Here is a 22,075-nt window from a genome sequence, read left to right as displayed (position 1 = left end):
CAAGAGCTGAAATTAGAGGCAGCGATACATTTATATATGGATGCCAACTTAGCGGTGGAGTTTTTTCATTAGATTTCATCAGGAATGATTTAATTAACAAAACATGGACATTTGAGAAAACGATAATTACAAGCGATTAGAGTTTGGTAATCGCAAAAACGGGCTGAATTGTAAATATTCATTAGCCACCGGATGGCAACAATGATGTACTTCGAAGGTATGGTAGAACTCCAAGTATTACAAAGCTCTAAAGCTTCCTTCTGAAAGGGGTAGAATTTGCGAGTAATGGTACGGAGGCGAGCTGTTCTTGCACTATTTCTTTGGAGACTCACCCATTCTCCATTGTACTTTTGAATATATTTTAAAATAACGATGATGTAGACGATTATGTAATAAGCGTATTGATAAAGACGGTAAAAAGCTTTGTCAAATGTTACATTTCTTAAAAATTTCTCTTCTTCTATATTCTCGGTATTACATAATTTGTTGCAATTATTAATAATCATCCTAAATTAATTAAATATCTTTGCTAAAGATTTTTATAAACGACAATGAATACATAGCAGCGTCTGATTAATGACGAATTAGACTACTAACTAACGTATAAGTACAAAATTTTTGAATAATTGCATTTAAAAACAATATACTTTTTTTATAATTTTAATTGTTAAAAAATTTAATTTTAATTAATAAAGAAAAATGCACGAAGATAAAAAGGAGGAGAAAGGAATATGATATCAAAAATATTCGTGTAGCATAGAGATATACGAAATTCTGAATACCGTCTACCGTCGAAAAAAGTATGCAAGAAACTTTTCCTTGATCACGCAGGGAGAGATTTGAAGTGCACATTGTCGACATTTTAGAAACTGATTAGAAACTAAAATCGAGAAAGGTCAGTGGAATTCAATCAAAAGAAGCCTGGGCGCGTAAACTCATTTTCAGTGTAACGGAGATTTCACTCCAATTTAAAAATCGAGGACAATTACGCGCACAGCCGTTGTGTTTCGGCTTTTTTTCGTACATTCTGTGCCTCGTTTCGTCTACCCTTACTTTCATTATCTGCCAGTGAAAAATCCCCTTTCTGTAAAATTCTTACGAATCTATTCTCTCTTATATTCCTTGTAGACAGCCAACTATAGTATCAAAAGAATCCGTTTTAACATCAAAGACCGATGTACTCTGCTGGATCAATTCCATCAACCCAATCAATCTCGAAATCCTTTTTATAGATTTGACGAAAAGATTTTATTGCTATTAATCGTTGTCATTATTAAGTTTTATTTACTATTTTAAATATTTTTCAGACTTTCTCTTTTTTTCCCCTTTCTTTCTCAACAATTTTTAATTATTGTGCAGATTATGTTATTAATTTTAGTTATAAAGCGCGTTTATCATTTTTTTTAAAATTTTAAAATTTTAAAATTTTTCTGAAACTTATTTATTGATTCAAATATAGATTTTAATGTAGATCTTATATTGATTGAAATTCAAATATTATATCTTATGCACAATTATTCATGCAGAAATTCATTATATATATATATATATATATATATATATATATATATATATTGGTCTCTTATAATTTTAATAAATAATTTTAATAAACTTATTTATCATATATAAACTAATAAATAATATAGATATCACATTATATTTATCTCTTTAATATTAACGTTAATGTTAAAAGCTGAAATTAATAATAGTATTATAATTATTATAATAATAACAGATGATGTGAAAATTATTGTAAGTTTAAACAATTATTGTATAATAACATTATACAATTTGACGTGAAACATTTCCAATATTAATTACAGAAAGTACTGACTATTGTTTTTACTAATTATGATCACACGTGTAGAATGCGTCACACAGAATACTAATTGATGCATTCCGCTAAATTATTCAATTGTTTACTATAAATGTTATATCATTTATATAAATATGTAATATCTTTATTAGTGTATGTTTTATTACTGTATGTTTCTATTAAATTAATACTGTAATATTGATTTTTTTTATTATATAGAATTAGGATAAAAATTATATATAATATCTATTTGTAACCTTAAAACAAAATCTTTGTAATGACGGTATATGTCTGTGTCATAATCATGTACATTATACATATATATCTTTCTTATTTCGTTTAATCAAACATAATTATATATGCGAAGCTGGTTGTATATAGATATACCTACTATCTTTTGATAATAGAATATTTAAAAATTGCAATGCATGAATAAAAATACATTAATTATACAATGCATAAAAAATTCAACATTTAAATCTTTAACAGTAAATGCGAACAGAAAAATAGAATATTTCTTACTAGAATCTTTCGATCAACATACCTGCGCTTTCATTAGACTCTCACGTCTTTATACGTCCGCTACGTTGTACGGCTCGCGCGAGACTGATCATGTGACCATCAGCCTCGCAATAGTCGCAATCGCAATATCTCGCAGCTCGCACGAGAATCAGTCCCGCGCGAGACGCGGGATTCTATTTGTTTATTCACATTTTTTGTTGAAGATTTAAATGTTGAATTTTTTTCATTGCATAATTAATTATTGTTAACATATATATGTATAGTAAATGTCAAAGAAATACGTTCTCATTTAATTAATTCACATATATGATATATATTACATGATTCCATATTTATGTATATTATATACATATATGATATACATATAAGTATATAGAAATCTATATTAATCTCTAATGTGTTTTAAATTTTGAAAACCTAGCACGCAATATATGTATACAATTGCTGGCAAAAGAGAGTAAATTGGCGAAAGAATACAATGCATAAAATTGTATTTGCTATTCAATTGTAAAAATTCAGCAAAATTTCTTTCATTTTTGTTTAGAATAGAAATGCAAAAGAACATTTTACTATAATTTACAGCAATTTTTATATTTAAAGTACAATTTGTATATAATTTAGAATAGAAAAAATATAAGTTTGAATTATACTTTACTCAAAATAAAGTTCATATAAAAGTTAATATAATCTAAAATATAAAAATTTTATTATAATTATTATATTCTATATTATAATTATAATTATTATATTCTTTCTCTTATATACCTTAATTAATATAAATAATACACACATCGGAAAGAATGAATTGAAGAAATGATATTTTATATGCAATAAAAAAAGTTGCATTCTCTTTGGCAATGTCTAGAAACGCAATTTTTTTATTTGTGTGTGTGGTATTATCTCAATTCTGATATTATATGTTATTTCTTTAAATTCCATCTCAACGAGATGTCTTAAACCAGTGACTTATCTAAAGTACCGATTATTTTCTTTATCGTAAGGATAAGAGGAAAAGAAAGAACGAGAATGGAAGAAAGAAAAACAAACGCAAATTTTCATTTCAGTCTCGTGTCTTTCATCCCTAGATTTAAAATTTTTTCCACGCATGTACGGATTAAATTGGAAAGTCTATAATCCAGGGCGATACCTATGAAGAATGTTTTAGATTTCTTTAGGACTTCACTAAAATGTATGCGTATATATTTATCATTTATTACATAAGAATCCCTTTCATGAAACCTTTTCCCTTTAAAACCTCGTTAAATTGTAAACCGACCATGACTGACATAATTTCGCAGATTTGCATCTTATCGGAATTTTTCTATGAATTTTTATATCGACCATATAAAATCACATCGCTTCTGAGTTTTTTGCGCTTGGAGCTCTTCTTAATAAAAATATAATTTTATTGAGAAGAAAGAAAGATACTTTGTTCGCCAATATCGTATGATCTTTTGTTGGCCAAAAAGCTGCGTATCGTCTCGAAAACATTCATGCAAATTCTGCTTCAATTTACCATAAATTGTGAATGATTGATCGCAATATCTTCGATTTCAATCTTATCGTACGATAGAAAGCCCAATTCTTTGATCATATCATCGTTTTACAAGCGATTGAATCGGGAAATTTTATGTCAAATTCAAGTAAAGTCGTTGTGAAATGTATTTCGTTATAAATTGCAGTTTTATATAAAAATATTCGCATAAATATCTTTTTTAAACATATTGGAATCACTATATATTAAAAAGCTCTTTTTTAAAATAAATATTCATTATATGGATACAATTTAATTTTATATATTAATATTTTTACAACGCGCTTTAAAAAATATTCTTTTTCACAGAATTAATATAAACATTTGTTATTGCGTGTTTTGATACGATTTTCTATATTAATAAACTGTTTCCTATAATTTATAAAATCACGGCGGAATCACACGCAAGAGAAGGGAACAAAAGTAGCATACAAATATGAGTTTAACGCAGAATCTTCTTCGGTATTCTCTTGTATAGAACGTTACCATGAAACGAGAGAGATTTGTGCAAGTTGTTTTCTATGTCTCGTCTGCCTCTCACGAATGAACTAAAAACACTGAATATAAGGAAGCGCGCAACAAACAAAACGAGGGTCTGATAAACAACTGGAGGCCTTTTCCGCACAGTTTATGAAAAGGTTCGAAATGAATAAGGAAGATTGCGTGGGTATCGCCCACGCAGCGCGATACTCTCGATGAACGAAGATTGCCTCCATATTTCAAGGTAGTCAGAATATACGTGTAGTATATACACCAGTATATATAACGTTTCTGATAAACAGTTCGCGGTAAAAGTCCGGATGAAAAAGCATCAGATGCGGCAATTGGCATCGGCGTCGACAAGATATAGTCCCCCGGTTTCTTCAAGCAGACCGTACACTATCTGCGCGCGATAATGGACGGAGAAAGACGCATATTGGAACACAAGGAACGAGACAATGGCACAAAATGCAGCCGAGCGATGAGAGCGATGAGAATCGACGAGTACAAAAATAGAACCGGTGTCCTTTTGTACATCGGCGGATTCATGGATGTACGGAATAACAATAGTTATTTGTGTCGACTACCCTGATGGTTTAGGCTTCCACATTTTTCTCCAGAAATATTTTATATCTATTGATCTTTAAATATCGAACAAGGCTGCGCGGTATTAAATATACTATGTCACGAGTTTCGACGTAAAATGCAAAGGCATCTAAGTAAAAAGCGAAAATTATATTATGATGAGGAAAAGAGATCGTACGTTTACTCTTTAAATCAATCCTCCATGAGAATTTCCTATAACATCTATCATGGATGGTGGTACACACTGATTGATGGATTTAAAATCACATTATTATCGTTCTACCCATTCGATTTTCCTGTCCTATTGACGTTTGGGATATGATCATAAAACAATTTTGTTCCAAGAAATTGTCTCATAAAAATTTCATTTAGAGAAAACTAAAGGAATAGAGAAACGAGGTGAAAAGGTCTCTGAATGGAACAACAAAACCATTCGGAACTCTGCTTAATTTGCGTCCATCGATGGCATTAATAAGAATATAGAAAATAACAAATTAATATTTTGCATTTGTTCTGCATTCTAGCTTTTTTATTTCCTTTTGCTCTTATTGCGCGCGTTAACCATACCTCAGAATAATTATAAATATCGAAGTACTTTCGCTTTCAGATTCCAACATTAATAATTGCAATAACGTGTATAATTGATAATCTTTATATTTTCCTCTTACTATAATAATTGAATAATTAATAACTTTTATCCTTTTTTATAGTGTTGCTTGCTTAAAAAAATTGAAAAAATCTAAGCTGCGTTATGTGATTCACTAATTAAATTCTTATCCAAATGATTTCGGTTCTATGATTTCGCAGTCTGCAATGAAGAAAGAGAGAGACGAAACATAAAATACACACTGTGTTTCGATCGATTGGTCATTCAGCGGATGATTGCATTATTCCAATTGTTTCTTCCGCAATGTTTAACCGCGGAACAGATTCCATCCGATGACGGAGGTTTATCGGTCGGCCTTGGCTTATGACGGATGAATGCTATTCGTATACTATGGCATCAGCAATTTTTATGCCGTGTATAAAAGCGATGGAAACGAGATGAACGTCTCGCGGATGAAGAACATCCGAAGAGAAGAAGATATCAACAGCAACCTCTGGAGCACCTGCTAGGTCAGCGCATCGATCTCCGGAAATTCACGGCCCATTCGCACCCCCGTCTCGAGACCTTATTCTTCGTCGTGTCTCTCCCCCACTGCTTCCATGTATCATTGTCTTGCACGTCCGGCCCCTCGACAAGAATACGCGGCACAAAACGCCCTGTCCCACTATTGTCTCGGTTACATCCCATTCATGAAGCAGTTCGAAGCCTCTGGTCGATAACGAACTTAGACATATGCTACGTATGCTGCACTATCGTGGCCACCCGCACGTATATACATATATGTATATATGTATGTATACTAAATATATATATATATATATATATATATATATATATATATATACACGCACGCACATTGATATCGTATGGAACTATCGGTGGAGTGGATTGTATTTTCAGAATGTCGATACATCGACGATCTCTTAAAGGACCAGGCAACGCGGACGTTTATTGTCTGACATTTCTAAAGGGCTTATTCGATGCGGATGTAGAAGGATAAAGGCGTTCTTTTGAAACTTTCGTCTGCGTGTGAGATAAGAGAGAAACGTGCCGAAAAGTGCACAAAATACGATTCTTTTTATTTTAAGAAACGTGATACTTTACGGAGATCACAGTCACTTTACGCTAAAAGCTATTGGGTGTTATTTAAAAATCTACATAAAATACAGTTGGCACCGATATCCCTTTATAAAAATCTCCTGTATTTTACGATGAATTTACAATACAAATGTTATGCCAGTATCCGGATCCGGAAACGTACATGCGGTAAACGTGTGTCGTAAAACGTAGAATTTTATGAAGACCCGAGGCCACGAGTTTTTTCCCTCAAACATTATTCTTACAAAGGCCGACGTACAAAGTGTAGCATGTAAGGACGGCCTGCGGTCCTTTTATGGAGGGTAAATCATATTTTTTTATTTTTGTTGCGTTGTTGCGGTTAACTTAATTTACTGAAATATACCTATAATGGAAATTGTACCGGTTAACGAAAATTGAATTATAATTAATGAATATAATTTTATAGTTTTTTCTTAAATATAAATATATAAACAATTATATTACGTTATATTTTTAGCCTTTGTACAAAAGAAGAGATATTTCCTAAATATTTCCATCCGTATATTTATTAAGAACAATAGTTTACAAAAATTATAAAATTAATGAACAATTAAAAATATTAAACTAATCGAGTTACGAGTTTATAAGTGCTCTCAACCAACACGTCGTTTAAGAGGGTAATAAAACCTGGGAATGATATCTCATTCATCGTTTATTTTAAAGGCATACATGGAAAATAGAACACAGTAAAGAGATGCGATCTCTCACGGGGGTTGTTTATCTTTAAACAAGAAAAGGTAGCATGCCATTAAACAACGAAAAGAGAATGACATTTACTATTTTCAAAACATAGAGATTAATCTTGGAGAGAGAGTTTAAAAAGAGAGTATCACCGGATAAAAGAAATTACAAATATAAAATATTTTCTTGTAAGAAACTACTATTTTTTGAACAGAGATTTTACAACTCTCTTGCCGATGATAGCAAAACACAAACTTTATACATATCTTGGAAGCATCTTTGTTGAGTGTTTACAAACTTTAAATATTAAGAAAATATTACCTTCTAATTAAATCTTTACGTAAAGAAAGAAAAACACGTATACTTAAGATACATTTTTGTTGTAACAAATATACTGGCGAAATACTGTACTAATTGTAAGAGAAAATCGAGATCGTGTAATCGAGCAATTTTTCGTCCATTTTTAAAAGGTAGACCAAAGTGAAGAAAATATTTACGAACCACGTAGTACTCGCGTAAAGGTGTAAGTTGAAAATTGTCCAACCAAGTCTCGTACCAGCCAGCAGATCTTCTTAACTTAGTCGCACTAGCGTACGTGAGTCGCGCGACGACCGCGTATTTTATGCTAGAATTCGCGCGAACGCTTCAAGAATCCATTTCCATTCGTCATCATGTCGATACCACTTCTTCTCTTTTCCCACCATTGATCCTCTCTATCTCTCAAGATAATAGTAATTTATCATCGAGGCTCCGGTGTCATCCTAGCTGTCAGATTCGCGCGTCGACTATGTTTCTTCCTCTCACAACGATATTACACGTTTCGCGATGTTGAACCGCAAAAGCTGTCATGACAGCCATGAAAAATGTAATATAATATATGGGATTTAACCCATAATCTGTTTTTCTGTTGCAACTTGTAATATTTGTATTAGCAGATCGAAACACTTTCAAGTTCTAATTGCAAGTATTTTAGGAATCTTAATCTCATGCGTATATATTATACAATACAATAAAAAACCAAATTATGTTATTAGTTGAAATAAAAAAGAAATGTAATGATTGTAAAAATATTGTTAGAGATCAAAATTTAAATTTGAGTGACGATATATATTACATTGAATGATTCACAGTTATTAATAATTACATTTTTATCTTTGTTTAATGAAAATGCATTAGTTTACAGTTTTAATGTTGATTTATTAATGTCAAGTTGTCACCTTCATTCATTAATAAGGTGAAGAGAGTAAAATTACATTGTTATGTAAATTATTTATGTAAGTGGAGGGACATTACGACATTACGAGTCGTCCATTATAGAGGCGCAATTAACGATATTCATTACGAGCTAACAGTATCTGCGCCACTAATTTGACAAGTGATGCGAAAACCAGAATATATGTCAATTGCAGCATGAAGTACGGTTGACATCTTAATTATCAAAGATGAATTATGATCGATGTAAGGGCCAGTATTCGTGCAACATATTAATCGATAGGAAATTAATAGCAATCTCTCATGTTTAATCAAAACAGAATATGAGGGAGAATAATTTTCATAACATTTCTCTACAATATATCAAAATATAAAAATTTTTACGTTACGTAAATTTTTAAATATAACGAATATAAATATAATCGCCAAAAGATAGGCGAGAGAGAAAATAAAAGAGAATCGGTTTATTTATCTCTTTATATAATGCTGTACAATTGCCTTGGTAAATTATTGGATTTATATTTCAAAAAATAAAAAATTCAGAACACGCAAACACACTTCCGCGTCATCGTGGAAAATTTTATATCTGTATTCATTCACTCTTCACTCTTTCAAATGTCGAGTAATACTGACCTTATTTCATACGCAACAGGTTTTGAGTTCTGTAATCGTGTTATAATTGCTGATTTTTTTATCGTTTAGTTCACTTTTTGTTGCACAACCGACGTTACACAAACAAGCTGGTCGAGGATTTGATTAATGTCATAGAACGGTGTCAAACTAGAATTTACACGCGAGCTGATTGTTTCTGTAAACAGAGATGCCGCGAAAGTCATGGATATGCATGACACACGATGTTCGTTAAGCCAAGTAGCACATCCAGAATGTTGTCAGACATGACGCTGAAAACGTGCTGCAAAGATGCGACGAAGAGTTCTTCAGCATGCAATCTATGAAAATAAGTTTCTACCTCGAGTCGAAAAACTTTGATACTGCATTTCTGTCAACTTTGTCTATTTAATATCGAAATTTCAACGAAATATCTACAAAATGTTCCTAAACATTGATATTGACTCAGGAATATTGTAGATATTTCATTGAAATTTCAATATTAAATAGACAAAGTTGAAGTATATAGACATATATGTATGTAAAATATTGTGAAATTCTAATATATAATTTATTGGAAAAATCACTCGAAATCTTGAACGGGAAAAGGTTGAGAATTCCAATTTTCTTTTTGAAGATGATTGGTCGACTTTTCGAACGCATTCTCATCAAATCCCAATGAAATTGTAACAAGATGTGAAGTAGGTAGATGGATAATACTCATGTAAAAGTTGGATCGAGAAGTCCCCGCTTCCTCGTATAACTCGCTGTTCCGCATCTCTGTACTATATCTCTGAAAACGCTCAAGTTTTTTCTTCGAGTTTGCCTCCATTCGTGTTGAATAATTGCTCGTTAAGGCGCTCGGGATCTTCCGTCTCGTTCATCTTGGCGGTCCAACACCGTGCAAAGAACTGTGCTATACTCAATGTTTTTTTTCCCACTGTGGTAATAATACTGTTTGTAGCTATTCACTTCACTTGGAAGATGTGCAATCTTCTTCTCGTTTGCACGCTGTTCAGTTGATACTAGCTTTTCGAGTCCTTTTTTCTCCAACGCCATTACAATTTCGAATCTTATTCAAATAAAGAAAGTTTATAAGTGGAAACTTTATAATACTAATGTGATATTTCGTTCAAATTATTTGTATTCTGCACAACGATAAAAATTCAATCCTTATTCGGGAAATATTTATTCCTATATACAGTAAGTTATCGAAGATCATTAGAGTAGCTAGTCTCAACGCGAACTTTATATCAAAATTTTCACTTTTCTGCTTCTAGTGCGACTCTGGAGTGGCCGTGCACAGATTCTTTCACGCTTTGTCTTCGAGGCAAAAGCACCTAATGCCATTCTTGCTCGGTACCGCTTGTTCCGAGGTCACCGAAACATTGGCCAAGATTGTACCTTATTGGAACGTGATTCAAGTGTCGTTTGGCTCGACGGCACCGGCCCTCTCGGATTCCAACGAGTTCCCTCTGTTCCTGCGAACCGTCGCGCCGGACTCGAGTCACAATTCGGCCAGGATAGCATTGATCAAACACTTTGGATGGGACACCGTTACGGCTCTCTCGCAAACAGGCGACATGTACTCCTTGGTAAGTAGGTCGTAAGGAACATGAATGTCGCGCAAACCCTCCCTCCAATTTATCGGAGCAGTTTCGAATTCAGCGGTTTTCTGTCACTTTAATAGCCCGCATCGGAAATAACTTGTATATCGACAGGCGTTATATATTTTTTTTTCTCGAAATCGCGTATTCAAAAATCTTTAAAGTTTATTTCGCCTTTCGAAAATCTTTGAAAGCGCGTGTAAAGTGTCTTGGAAAATTATAAATGGGATTTACCCCCAATTGACCTAGTTTGCGAATTCATAGAATACGCGTGAATATAAAATATTACTGATCTGCAGATTAATTGAGAAATTTCGCTTGTTGTATAATAATGTTGAAAATCGATTTCCTTCATAAAGAACGGCACACGGATGACGTTAATCGCAATTAAAGTGCCAAAAATATCCACTTATAAATCCATAGTACTCGTATCTACTCTATCGCGGCTTTTATATCCGTATAAATGTCGTGATGTCAGATGAAGTGGAATCCGATGACCCCAAAATATATACGGAGAAAACGCACACGAGTTAGACGATAATAACGCGGGGATTTTTCGCGCGATATATTTATCTCTATCTCGCTTTACGTAACCGCGTATTTAATTGCAAACTACACCGCGGAAGTTCGTTTGTGCTCGATGTGACGTGCGGTCTGCGCAGCGAAGTCTCCGTTATGTCGGCTTTAATTAACTTTCGATTTGTACCCACGCGTAGTTAATCAGAGCGTTCGGTATCGCGTTTCGGTTAATTCTCGGTCAATTTCCGTCGTTACACTCTAACGGAAGCTACCGCACATCATATCCGGCTTTAATGTAGGCTAGATAATATATTACCGCTAAAGCCAGAACGTCGTATTATCGGGAATTACGAGGGAGAAATTAGTAAGTTGATGATAATAAAATATTTTCATATGTTGAAAACGTATATACAATATATAATCTTTCAATTGTTATATATTAAATAATTGTGCGATTTTTTCCATTATATTAGTGATGATACTTTAAAATTGACTTTCTTTTTTCAATAAAGAAACTCGATTTCCTAATAATTTTCTAACAAAGCAAGCATGAATTTTCCAAAGTCGAGTAACAGTAATTAGGAGAATTCTGCATTGGAAATTGATGCAGTGTATCAGTTCATATCTGCATCTCGTTAAAATTCATATCGTTCATTTTCAAACTAGATAGAAACTACTTTCAAAATAAATAGCTTGTTGTTACAAGGAAACATCCTACATGCGTAGGCTGCTCTACATCATAAATATACATACGAAACCATAGCACGTAATGCAAGGAAAGTAGTTATAGCTCACGGTTCGTCAATTAAACTGCATATGATACAAACGATGCGCTTTGCCCAGACACGAAACGGCGCGGCGTCGCAATTGCGAGATAAACGCGCGCGAATGGTCCTTTTCCAGATAAATGAAAAGCAAAACTCGTGTCGCGTCCCCGTGTGACGTACGATGTGATATTTGTAAGGGCGACGTGCGAGATTCTCGTTTCGTCTAAATAGGACGGGGACAAACAAATGGCACATATTTTCGTTCCCGCCTCCATGTTGCACGTATGACGCATCTCTGTTTCAGGCAGTGAACGATCTGGTCACGGAATTGGAGCAGGCGAATATCACGTGCACCGCTACCATCACGTTTGCCGAGAACGATTACAAGGAACAATTGCGAACTTTAAAGGTAAGAGTCCCGCTCTCAAACGTCACCCTTTTTCTCGACGAGTCCCCGACGACGAGCATTTGTAGCCATCGTTTCGCGCAGTTAGATCCGCTTCCGAAGCCGGTTGGGTTCATTCGACCAGCCGGTGGAAGCTTCGGATCGTCTTTTGGTTGTAATTCGTCTCCTTTGAAATGCAAAATTTCTTCTCTCTCTTTCTCTCTCTCGCGAGATGAACGCTAAAGTATCGATTGGCACATTACGGACGTATCGGGATTGAATTTGCGCTTGCATGCAGTATTAATGTGTGCGAATGTATCCAATTTTTGATCAAGGAATAATTCATCTTAGATATGATTAAACACATGTGTGTCGATATTTAGTTAAATAAACGTTAAATAATAATTTAAATAGAATTAATGCGAAATTATAACACGAATAAAATTAGTGCAATTATCTCTCTTTTTCTCTGTTTCTCTCATTATCTATTTTTCTTCCTTTCTCCCTTTCGCTTTATCAGCATCAATAATTTCAATCGACGCGTATTAATAATGCTTTATTAAACTCAAACTAAAACTTTTAATAAAATATACAAAATTGTCATTCTATCTCTTTTAATTACAGGAACTGGACACTAGAATTATTATCGGAAGTTTCTCACCGCAATTGGCACAACGTGTTTTTTGCGAGGTAAGTTGTTGAAAACAAAATTCATTAAAACAAATTTTTAAATATGAAATTTATGAAAGATTTTTTATAACATTATTACAACTAAAACTAAATTATTACAACTAAACTTTCTCTGTCTTTTTTATTTATTATAACAAAAAAAATAAAATGTAGAACTTTTAGCGCAAGTACAAAATGATAAAGAATATCAGATACCATATTCTTACGAAGTAATTAATGATGCTTTTAATAACTCTCGTTAGACAACTAATGTAATTTCAACAAAGTTAGGCCGTCATTTAGACTATCCATACATGTCTAAAGTTTCTTATTCGCAATGACGGCATTATTTACTTTATCTCTTTTACGATTATTATTAGCGAAAAAATAAGAATAAAATGCTCTTTTACAAGTACGTTTTGTTTTGCTTCAAAATTAAATTTTAAAAAATTTAATAAACGCGACAATCATAATTATATGATTCAATTCTGAAAAATAAATAAATGTCCATTCGGAATGTGCATTTATTCAATACGTCATTGAAGTCGAAAATGAAAAATGCTTCCACGTTGAGTATTACGAAAGCAGTGCAATGAATTTTACGGAAAAATAATATCCGGAAATGGAAAATACTTCCGTGTCAAGTATTATAAAAGCATAGTGCAATAAATTTGATTGAAAAATAACGTATCCGTTATACATAGTCTGACGTTTGTGATATTTAATCGGTGATAAGAATTCATCTTTGTGCCTTTGCCCATGCAGTACATCAACAATTTCCTTTAAACTTTACAAAATAAATACGTTCGGCAATCTCTTGCAGTATATCGGGATTTTACGAACGCTCAAATTCGTAGAAGCAACACAACAGTGATTTTTTTCGCAAATGCCTACAAAACCGAAGTGAAAAAAGCCGGAACGCTTCTATGTTATATAATCCATAGTGTCATAAAATTTCAAAGAGATTCTACGATGTCTATTAAATTAAAACCATCAAGCCCTACTTGATTTCCCTATGAAAATGTATCATGCATGAATAGTATATATAAATATACGTATATACATAGCAATCTCTTCTCTCTATATTAAATGAGATAGCTTTGTTACATATCGTGCGTGGATGAATGTATATATTCGTATTTAAGCGAAGTGGAAAGTGGATATCAAATGTATCAGATACGTGTTATCAATAGCCATATAATTCTATGTAAGTATAAGCGCATAATGCCAATGGAACACTGAGTTTAGCTTACCTTCTCATTCCCTTTGTAATTTAAGAGCGAATCGTTCGCAAAAGCTTTTGGAATCTTGTTTGTGGTACGAGTTTTGAAGTAGATATCTGACTCGCATAGTGATGAACATGTAGATGAGACACCGGAATATACGTAAGCAAACAAACGGAATGATCCATTGAGAGAAGCACCTTGCATTTTCGATTATATACATAATCCATACTGCGATCGTTATTTCTAAATTATCAGAAATGAATTAATGATGATACATAAAATCACAATAAAAAATGTAAGAAATAATTATTACTAAATTATTATTTTTAATTGCAAATAATATAAATATTCAATATAAAACTTTTCCCTCTTTCTATATCTCTATTAAAAAATTGCTTTAATTTTAATGAAGAGCGAATAAAAATTCCTAAAAAATTATTATCGTTATTTAGCATTAAGAAAATAATGCAAGTTTTATAAACAAGCACGTTTGTGTTTATGGTTTTTTGATAATGGTGTGGTATAATACGTACATAATAATCGGTTTTCTTTCGTAGATTCTTTATATCCGCACTTTCTTGTTTACGCAACTCAACGCAGCAAAATTTTGTCGTAAACACGTATAGAAAATATTTGTTCAAGTCTTTAATTGAAAGCTAAAGAGCTTGAAAATTGATATGCGAAAAGAAATATTTATAGAACAATAAAAGTATATCACATGTATTGATTTTTCGTTTTTATGGAAAACTGGGGATTGCCGAGAGAGAGAGAGAGAGAAAGAGAGTCGAGTAAATGTCCGAATAAAACAAGTCCTAACTACTGATAAATCCTTTCATTATAAATGAGACGGGATTGAGAAATAGATGTCTGATATAAAACAAACTTTAACTACTGATAAATATTTTATATCAAAGACGTCCCACTGGGCTTTTGTCCTTCGTCGGGTCTTACTTTGATTCTGAATGCCGGGCTACTTCAATTTATGTTTTCGCGTTACATTCCCCGTAATTGTCATTAATATTAATTGAGGCACAAAAGGAAGAATAATATTAAATTTTCTTGCATCTTTGAGGAGAACCCAGCGAATTGCGTCGTTTTATTTTAAATTCACAATAATTTAATTTCTACGTATATACATTGCTACGTAAACATCGAGTTTAAATTAAATTCAGTTCGCTGCGTCCCGAAATATATGCTCCACTTGCACCTTTGCCACAAATTACCAAGTTGCAATAAGTCTCCCTGTTCCCTTTCTCTTTAACTCTCTGGCTCTCTCTTTCTCTCTCTCTTCACCGACTCTGCGTGCACTGCTTTAAATCGTGCTGTTTAGTGTTCCAAGATTTTATGGTTCATTTCCCTAGCTTACTCACGATGTTCCCACAGCTGCATTTTCGCGCAAGATTAACTCTCATATATCTCGAAATATTCAAAAACCCTACTTTAATGACACACGGTACACTCTCGCATTTTATTTATAATACCGTTTTTTTCCTCTAGTGTTAAAATATTTTTATTCGGACATTCTAAAAAGCAGAAAATAATTTTTAAAAAGCCAGATTTTTATAATATAATTGTTAAGCAAACACATTCTGATAATAGCTTACATAATTTTGAAAATATCAGCTCGGTTATTAAAAAAAAAGATATTTTTTAATTCTGGGATTTCAACAATGCGAGACAATCTAGATAATTGCGCGTTTGGACTAATGCGTAATTCCAACATTTTCTCGTTATTATACTTGCTTCATTTTCATCCAGCGGACATTGCGCGCTGGGCTACACAGTCGAAAGACAGGTCATTGTATTACAATCGTAATCATGTGTGCCGCACGTCAGCGTGTCCGATCTGCACGTTTGCATTGAAGTACGTATATAGGTTTGCTTCACGAGTTAACCCGAACCAACGTCACGTAACATACATGACATCTTACGCGAAACATATGACACTTTAAACCTCGACAATAGTACCCATTTCTCTTCGACTGTCATTATCATTCCCGCGTAAAACTTCAACATGTCACGCGCAAGGATAATTTCAGATTATTCCTTTACCCATCCTATATAGGGGAGAAATATCAAAATTATGGGACGTTCAACGTTAATATCATATTCATTAGAGTATTCATACACGCAAAATAAATCAGCATGGGTTTCTCTGGAAATAGAGAATCCTTGAATAGGGTCCTCAACATCTCTCATATCGATCAATTACATAAATGATGCGTGAAAATGAATTTCCGGGAATGGGTTTCGGGAACGAAGGGACAACCCAATCTTGGATATCAGCTGTATACATATATCGACAATTCATTGATACGATTGCTATCGAAATATTGATCGATGCCGCATCATGTTTTCAAACGACTCATCCGGTCGTTACGTTTTTTGATGACGTTTAATATTCGTAAGTCACGCTCGCGCCGTTTATATTACGGTTACATAGGGATAGACATTGTCTGTTTCCTTTTTGGCACAATAATATAGCGGAAGAAAAAGAATATAACGCGGAACGAAAGATTAATATCTTGTATAGAAGCTGATGGATTGATAAGATCATTTTTCTATAAGCGAACAATAGGATTATACATTATATCTTTTACAGATCGTTATTAATATAATCATTGATGTACAACAGCAAATCGATATCTTCATTATAAATGCTTTTTTATAAAAAGGCACTCTTATACTTTCCTATACTCACTTTTATATTTTCTTATGAGAGATCATATAACTAACGTGAGACGTGACACGCATTCGAAAAATTGTCTTTTACCATATATATTTTCTTACTCATATTCCGATAATGTGTAGAGCCACAACTTGTACTTTTAAAGTAGTTACAATTTCTTTCCGTGGCCATGATTTCACGTGGTCGTGTTTTCAAGTTAATCCAGTTATGGATAATCGCGTTCTTATTATGTGATGTCATATATGATATCTTAGATATTTTACTGTTAGTTATAACAATAACCGTTGGTCCTATCACACGTATCTTGCAACAGCTGCATGAACCGTAATGTTGGTATAAAAAACTACGTTTACGATCGATTCATGATAATACAACGACCATTGAGAGAGAATCAATAAAGAATTTAATATTTTTTACTTTAACTTATAACAAAATTATAACACGCGGGGCAATTGTCAACGGCTAATATCGAGCATATGCTTATTTGATAGAATTTTTTACTGCGGAGATTTTTCTTGAAACAATATGTAATTTCCCACCTGTGCGATTTCAATTCCATTTCTCTTTTTCTCTTTTTTTTACGCTTTACATCGATATTCGCTGATGACGCGTATGTAACGAAGGTACGATTTTCCAGCAAAATGGACAAATCTCCACCTATCGATCAATTGAGGAATAGGGATAAGCTGAAGCGGTGCACGTTGCGGTTCGCCGCAATTCTATTCTATATATTGAATGATAAGTCGCCTTGGAGAAAGTAACGGACAATAAAATATAATTCAGAAACCGCAACATTTTGCGATGCACACGTGGAAGAATCGATCATTTCGAGGAAGCACAATTCGCTCCACGCGTTATCGTCTACTGTCAGAATTGTATAATTGATGCGGTTGAATCAAGAATATCAGATAGACGAACTTTATATAATCTCTGGAAATTCGTAGGAGGCGTAAAATCTTCGCTGTAATAAAAATTGCACGTGTGAAGATAGTGAAAATACCCGTTGTTCAATATTTCTTAACTATCAATTCTCTTCCTTCCGTCACTGCGAAGATATCGTGTTATACGATATTCCAATGGTATCGAAAACCCGTACTTTAAGTAAAGCGAAAGCACGCAAGTAGATACCCACCCTCTTTCCTAGTTTAGCTAGCGCTGGACCACAAATAATCCCAGCCATTAACTGTGCTACCGTAAGCTTTTTGCACTAAGGTAACAACTTTTTATTACCACTTTTAGTACACTGGCTGTTACGCTTGTAAAAAACACATAGCAACTTGATTTACGAGAATGCACGTGCTCGATACTTTCCTATCCGATGCTTTCCTTTTACATCCTCTATTGTAAGAAGACGCTTTCTTCATTCATGACAAGTCATGTTCTCGTGTATTTATCGCTAACAAAAATATATCACTTTAGCAGAACGTGAATTTTTATACGATATAAAAAATAATTTCACAAGTACGTGCATTGGCAAAGGTTATAACTTTTTATATGAACAAAAGAACTATTATTGAATCAAGTATTTTATTTTTCCACAATATATATATATATATATATATATATATATATATATATATTTGCGCTTCATATAAATTTTATAAAAATTTTATTCTAGTTTTATATAAAAATTATTGGATAATTGTGTACATTATTGAAAATGTAATTAAATGAAAAAAATTGCTTAGAACTTTCTCTTAATAAAAACTGTTGGAATTATTATTTTACAGGTGTTTTAAAACACACACACACGCGCACACACACATATACTATATATATATATATATACATATTTGTATATATTTTAACAGTTATTCTGCGTTGAATATAATTATTCAAATGTCCTTTGTATGTTTTATTTAATCTTTCTAAACAATATATCACATTAGATAATTATTTTTCTCTTTATACATATAACTGTTTTATCCTCATAGAAGATTATAATTCCATCTTTTAGAAAAAAATCGATTGTATATCTCAAGATGAATAAAGGGTATAAAACCATTGAGAGAAAGAAGCGTTGGCCGAGATGCTTTCAAAGTACAATTTCATAACGACGACCTACTTCATCCGCTAACTTGACCGGTAAAGCGAGAAGACGATATAAAATGCCTTAGGCAGGTATTACAATGCTCAAAGTACACCCGGCAGAGCTATGAAACTGGAAAAGTATAAAGAGAATTCTAGAGCAGAAAGACGGAGAATTCCGAGATGCGTAAAGGCTAGATAAGTAGACGAAAGGGAAACACATGGCGGAATATATTTTACAAAGACATTCTGCCGCGAAGGGCAACTTTTTTCTCGACGTTATTTCTCATTATACGAAACATCCAACCTCGTTACACGATCGTCATAAATATTTTCCGTGACCGACACCGCGCGATCGCTTTTTCCGGAGGAGAGACTTCACCAGATGATATTATAAAATCTGATAGGACGCGATTGCGACGTATAATCTCATTCGAGGCCCTTCAGCAAATCGATGAAATAAAACTGATCGATATAAGAGAAACGATAAATTCGCGATCGTCCTCGGCTATCTTGGAACATGCAATCGCGCGGAATCGATCGCGATAATATGGCGTGTACTATATCGGCGCAGCATTGTAGTTTCGCCTATTGTTCGCCAACGCGACGAACCGAAGCGATGTTCTTTTACAACCCCGTGTTTAATTTTATGCCGGGGAGTTTCGCCAGCATATTCCGCGTACAGCGCGAAACGGCGAACTCGGCGAATTTTGTCGAGAATAAATTTTGCGAAAACATGCTTATAAACTTTCTTTTTTACCTTGAACCCCTTTTATCATCGAGCTATGACTTTTTTCAGGCCTGGAAGCTCGGGATGCACGGCGGTGATTACGCGTGGATATTGCCAGGTGAAACCGTCGACTTGACGAGCGATTGGCACGCTAACGTCGGAGAATGTTCTTCCTCTCAGCTGTCGCAGACTCTGGATGGTTTAATCATCGTCAAGAGCCACGACACGATCGTGGGAAACGAGATCAGCGACTCAGGATTGGTACGTCGTTTCTGCAAGATTTATAAACGTTTAAAAGTGTTGGTTGAGTTTATTAACAGATGGCTAATAAAAAAGGCTACATTGAATTAATATATCGAATCATAATATTAAGCTAAATTAATTTCTGAACGACATGTATAGAGAATTTTTCCAGTTTCTCCCCACTTTCTTCTACCTATACTTCTTTTCTACCTATTCTTCTTTTTGTTTATCGTATCCTTTGATAAATTATTTGAACTACGATTTCTTTTATTAGCAAAAATTGCATTTGCAACATTTTGTTAAATATGTACTCGTAAACACGTTGAATGAAAAATAAATGATTATTTCAGCCATTACTGCTAACGATAACGGCGATAATTACGAAATTGTGAGTCTCACGAACGCTAACGAAAATGCGAAAGCTTAGTCACGAAGCTGTAGCAATAATAACCCCTCGCTGCTGCCGCTGCTAGCGTAATAAATGAAGTCCCGTGAGCGAAAATTAGAGTATGCAGGCGAAGAAAGCTAAAGGTCTCCCGACAAACTCATCTTTTTATTCTGCTCTATTAAAAAAAGGACCCGTAATCTTCAAAGTGGAAAGAGGGATGAACGGGAACGTAAGCGAGCACCTCCTTTTCACACATTAAACCTTCTGGCGTTAAGTCTAATCGGTCTAATGACGACGAGCCCCGTCGTCATAACCGACATTATAAGTCAGTCTCCAGCATTCTTGAAAATAACAAGTTATGAAAATAGACAGTCGAAAATAGACTTTTCGCGGGGCCGTCGTATGTGGCTCGTGTACATCACGCTTTTCACATCCGACTGACGTCTCCTCTGCGAACACTTTTTTAATATAGATCTATCTCGAGTATGCCGTGGGACACGACTTCCTCTCGCGATATCATCATGAATAATTTCTGCCGGCGTATATTCGTGTAATTTTTCGTTCCACCGAATGGCAAAGATAATTAAGTTTAAAATGTGGAAACTTTTATGACGCTATTAATAAGCGCGAAAAAAGCGTATTTTTTTTATTAGCTTTGAATGTTAAAATTGATAAAAATTTTTACTAATAGACAAAAATAAAATTAAAAAAATTGTTAGTGCCAATTTATATGAGATATCAAATCGAAATTTATTTTACAAGTGATTACTCTATTCATGAATTATATATAACGTATATAACACAATATGAAACATTTAATAATATTAATCAGTAAAAAGTCAAAGATAACGAGTTTAGCATTCTCTTGAAAGTATAATTGCATAACTTTTTAGCCTATAACAGAGCAGACACGCGTTCCGAAAGTTAAGCCGCTGGAAGAGTATTTCAAGCATGTTGAACACAAAGGAGGAAGATCCGATATCGCATCATATTCCCTTTTAGTGCACAATTGTCAAAGTTCTGAATCAGAGCATAAAATTATAAATGCAAGTATACACTATGTGACACTGCAACTTATTATTAAAGTAGTAGTACTTTGATTACTTTCTCTTCTAGCGAGAGAGCTTAATGCAACGCATGCAAGAAGATTCGAGAATACTTATTATATGTTAATCTATAATAAAATCGCGATTTATAGTCACTTAATCAGATTTGCTGCTGCAAATTAAAAAAAAATCAAAGTTTATCATTCTTGTATACTTATTACGCAAATTTATTCCGGTGAATAATCGGATTGCGAGTCTCACTGATCTGGCTTGTAGCGCGCTTCATTGCGTCTAAAATAAAGATAACATTATTAAAAATTATAATAACTTTTTCTCTTCAATATACTGCGTCAGTATACTGTAAATTTGGATACGAATCTTGATAGGTGTTTAATTAACGAGAAATAAAATTCTTTTTCTTTACTCTTGCGCTACACCTTTTTTCGAACGAAAGGACGTATGTCTCGTTGGTGCAAGCGACAAATTAAATTAACGTCCGCGCGTCCGTTCATTTAAACAGTTTTCTCTCTCTATCTCGCTCTCTGTCTCTTTTTCTCTCTACATCAATTTTTTTAATTATATGAGTTTGCGAATGTTTCGCGAACTGTCCGAC

General features: G+C 33.6%; 1 protein-coding gene across 2 annotated transcripts in view; it reads left to right on the top strand.

Annotated features, from left to right (window-relative positions):
• GABA-B-R3 (gamma-aminobutyric acid type B receptor subunit 3) overlaps positions 1 to 22,075 on the top strand; it is a 66,863-nt gene that overhangs the window by 20,510 nt on the left and 24,278 nt on the right. For both annotated transcript variants that reach the window (XM_029303497.2, XM_029303498.2), the window contains exons 3-6: positions 10,446 to 10,760; positions 12,363 to 12,467; positions 13,068 to 13,133; positions 19,855 to 20,046. In XM_029303497.2, the coding sequence (XP_029159330.1) occupies positions 10,446 to 10,760; positions 12,363 to 12,467; positions 13,068 to 13,133; positions 19,855 to 20,046 (678 nt within the window). The remainder of the gene's footprint in view (positions 1 to 10,445; positions 10,761 to 12,362; positions 12,468 to 13,067; positions 13,134 to 19,854; positions 20,047 to 22,075) is intronic.

Source organism: Nylanderia fulva, unplaced genomic scaffold, assembly GCF_048542155.1.
Source record: "Nylanderia fulva isolate GAGA-0341 unplaced genomic scaffold, ASM4854215v1 Scaffold27, whole genome shotgun sequence".
In the NCBI taxonomy this organism is placed as follows: domain Eukaryota; kingdom Metazoa; phylum Arthropoda; class Insecta; order Hymenoptera; family Formicidae; genus Nylanderia; species Nylanderia fulva.
The sequence above is the reverse complement of the archived record's forward strand: the minus strand, read 5'-3'. Positions and strand labels throughout refer to the sequence as shown.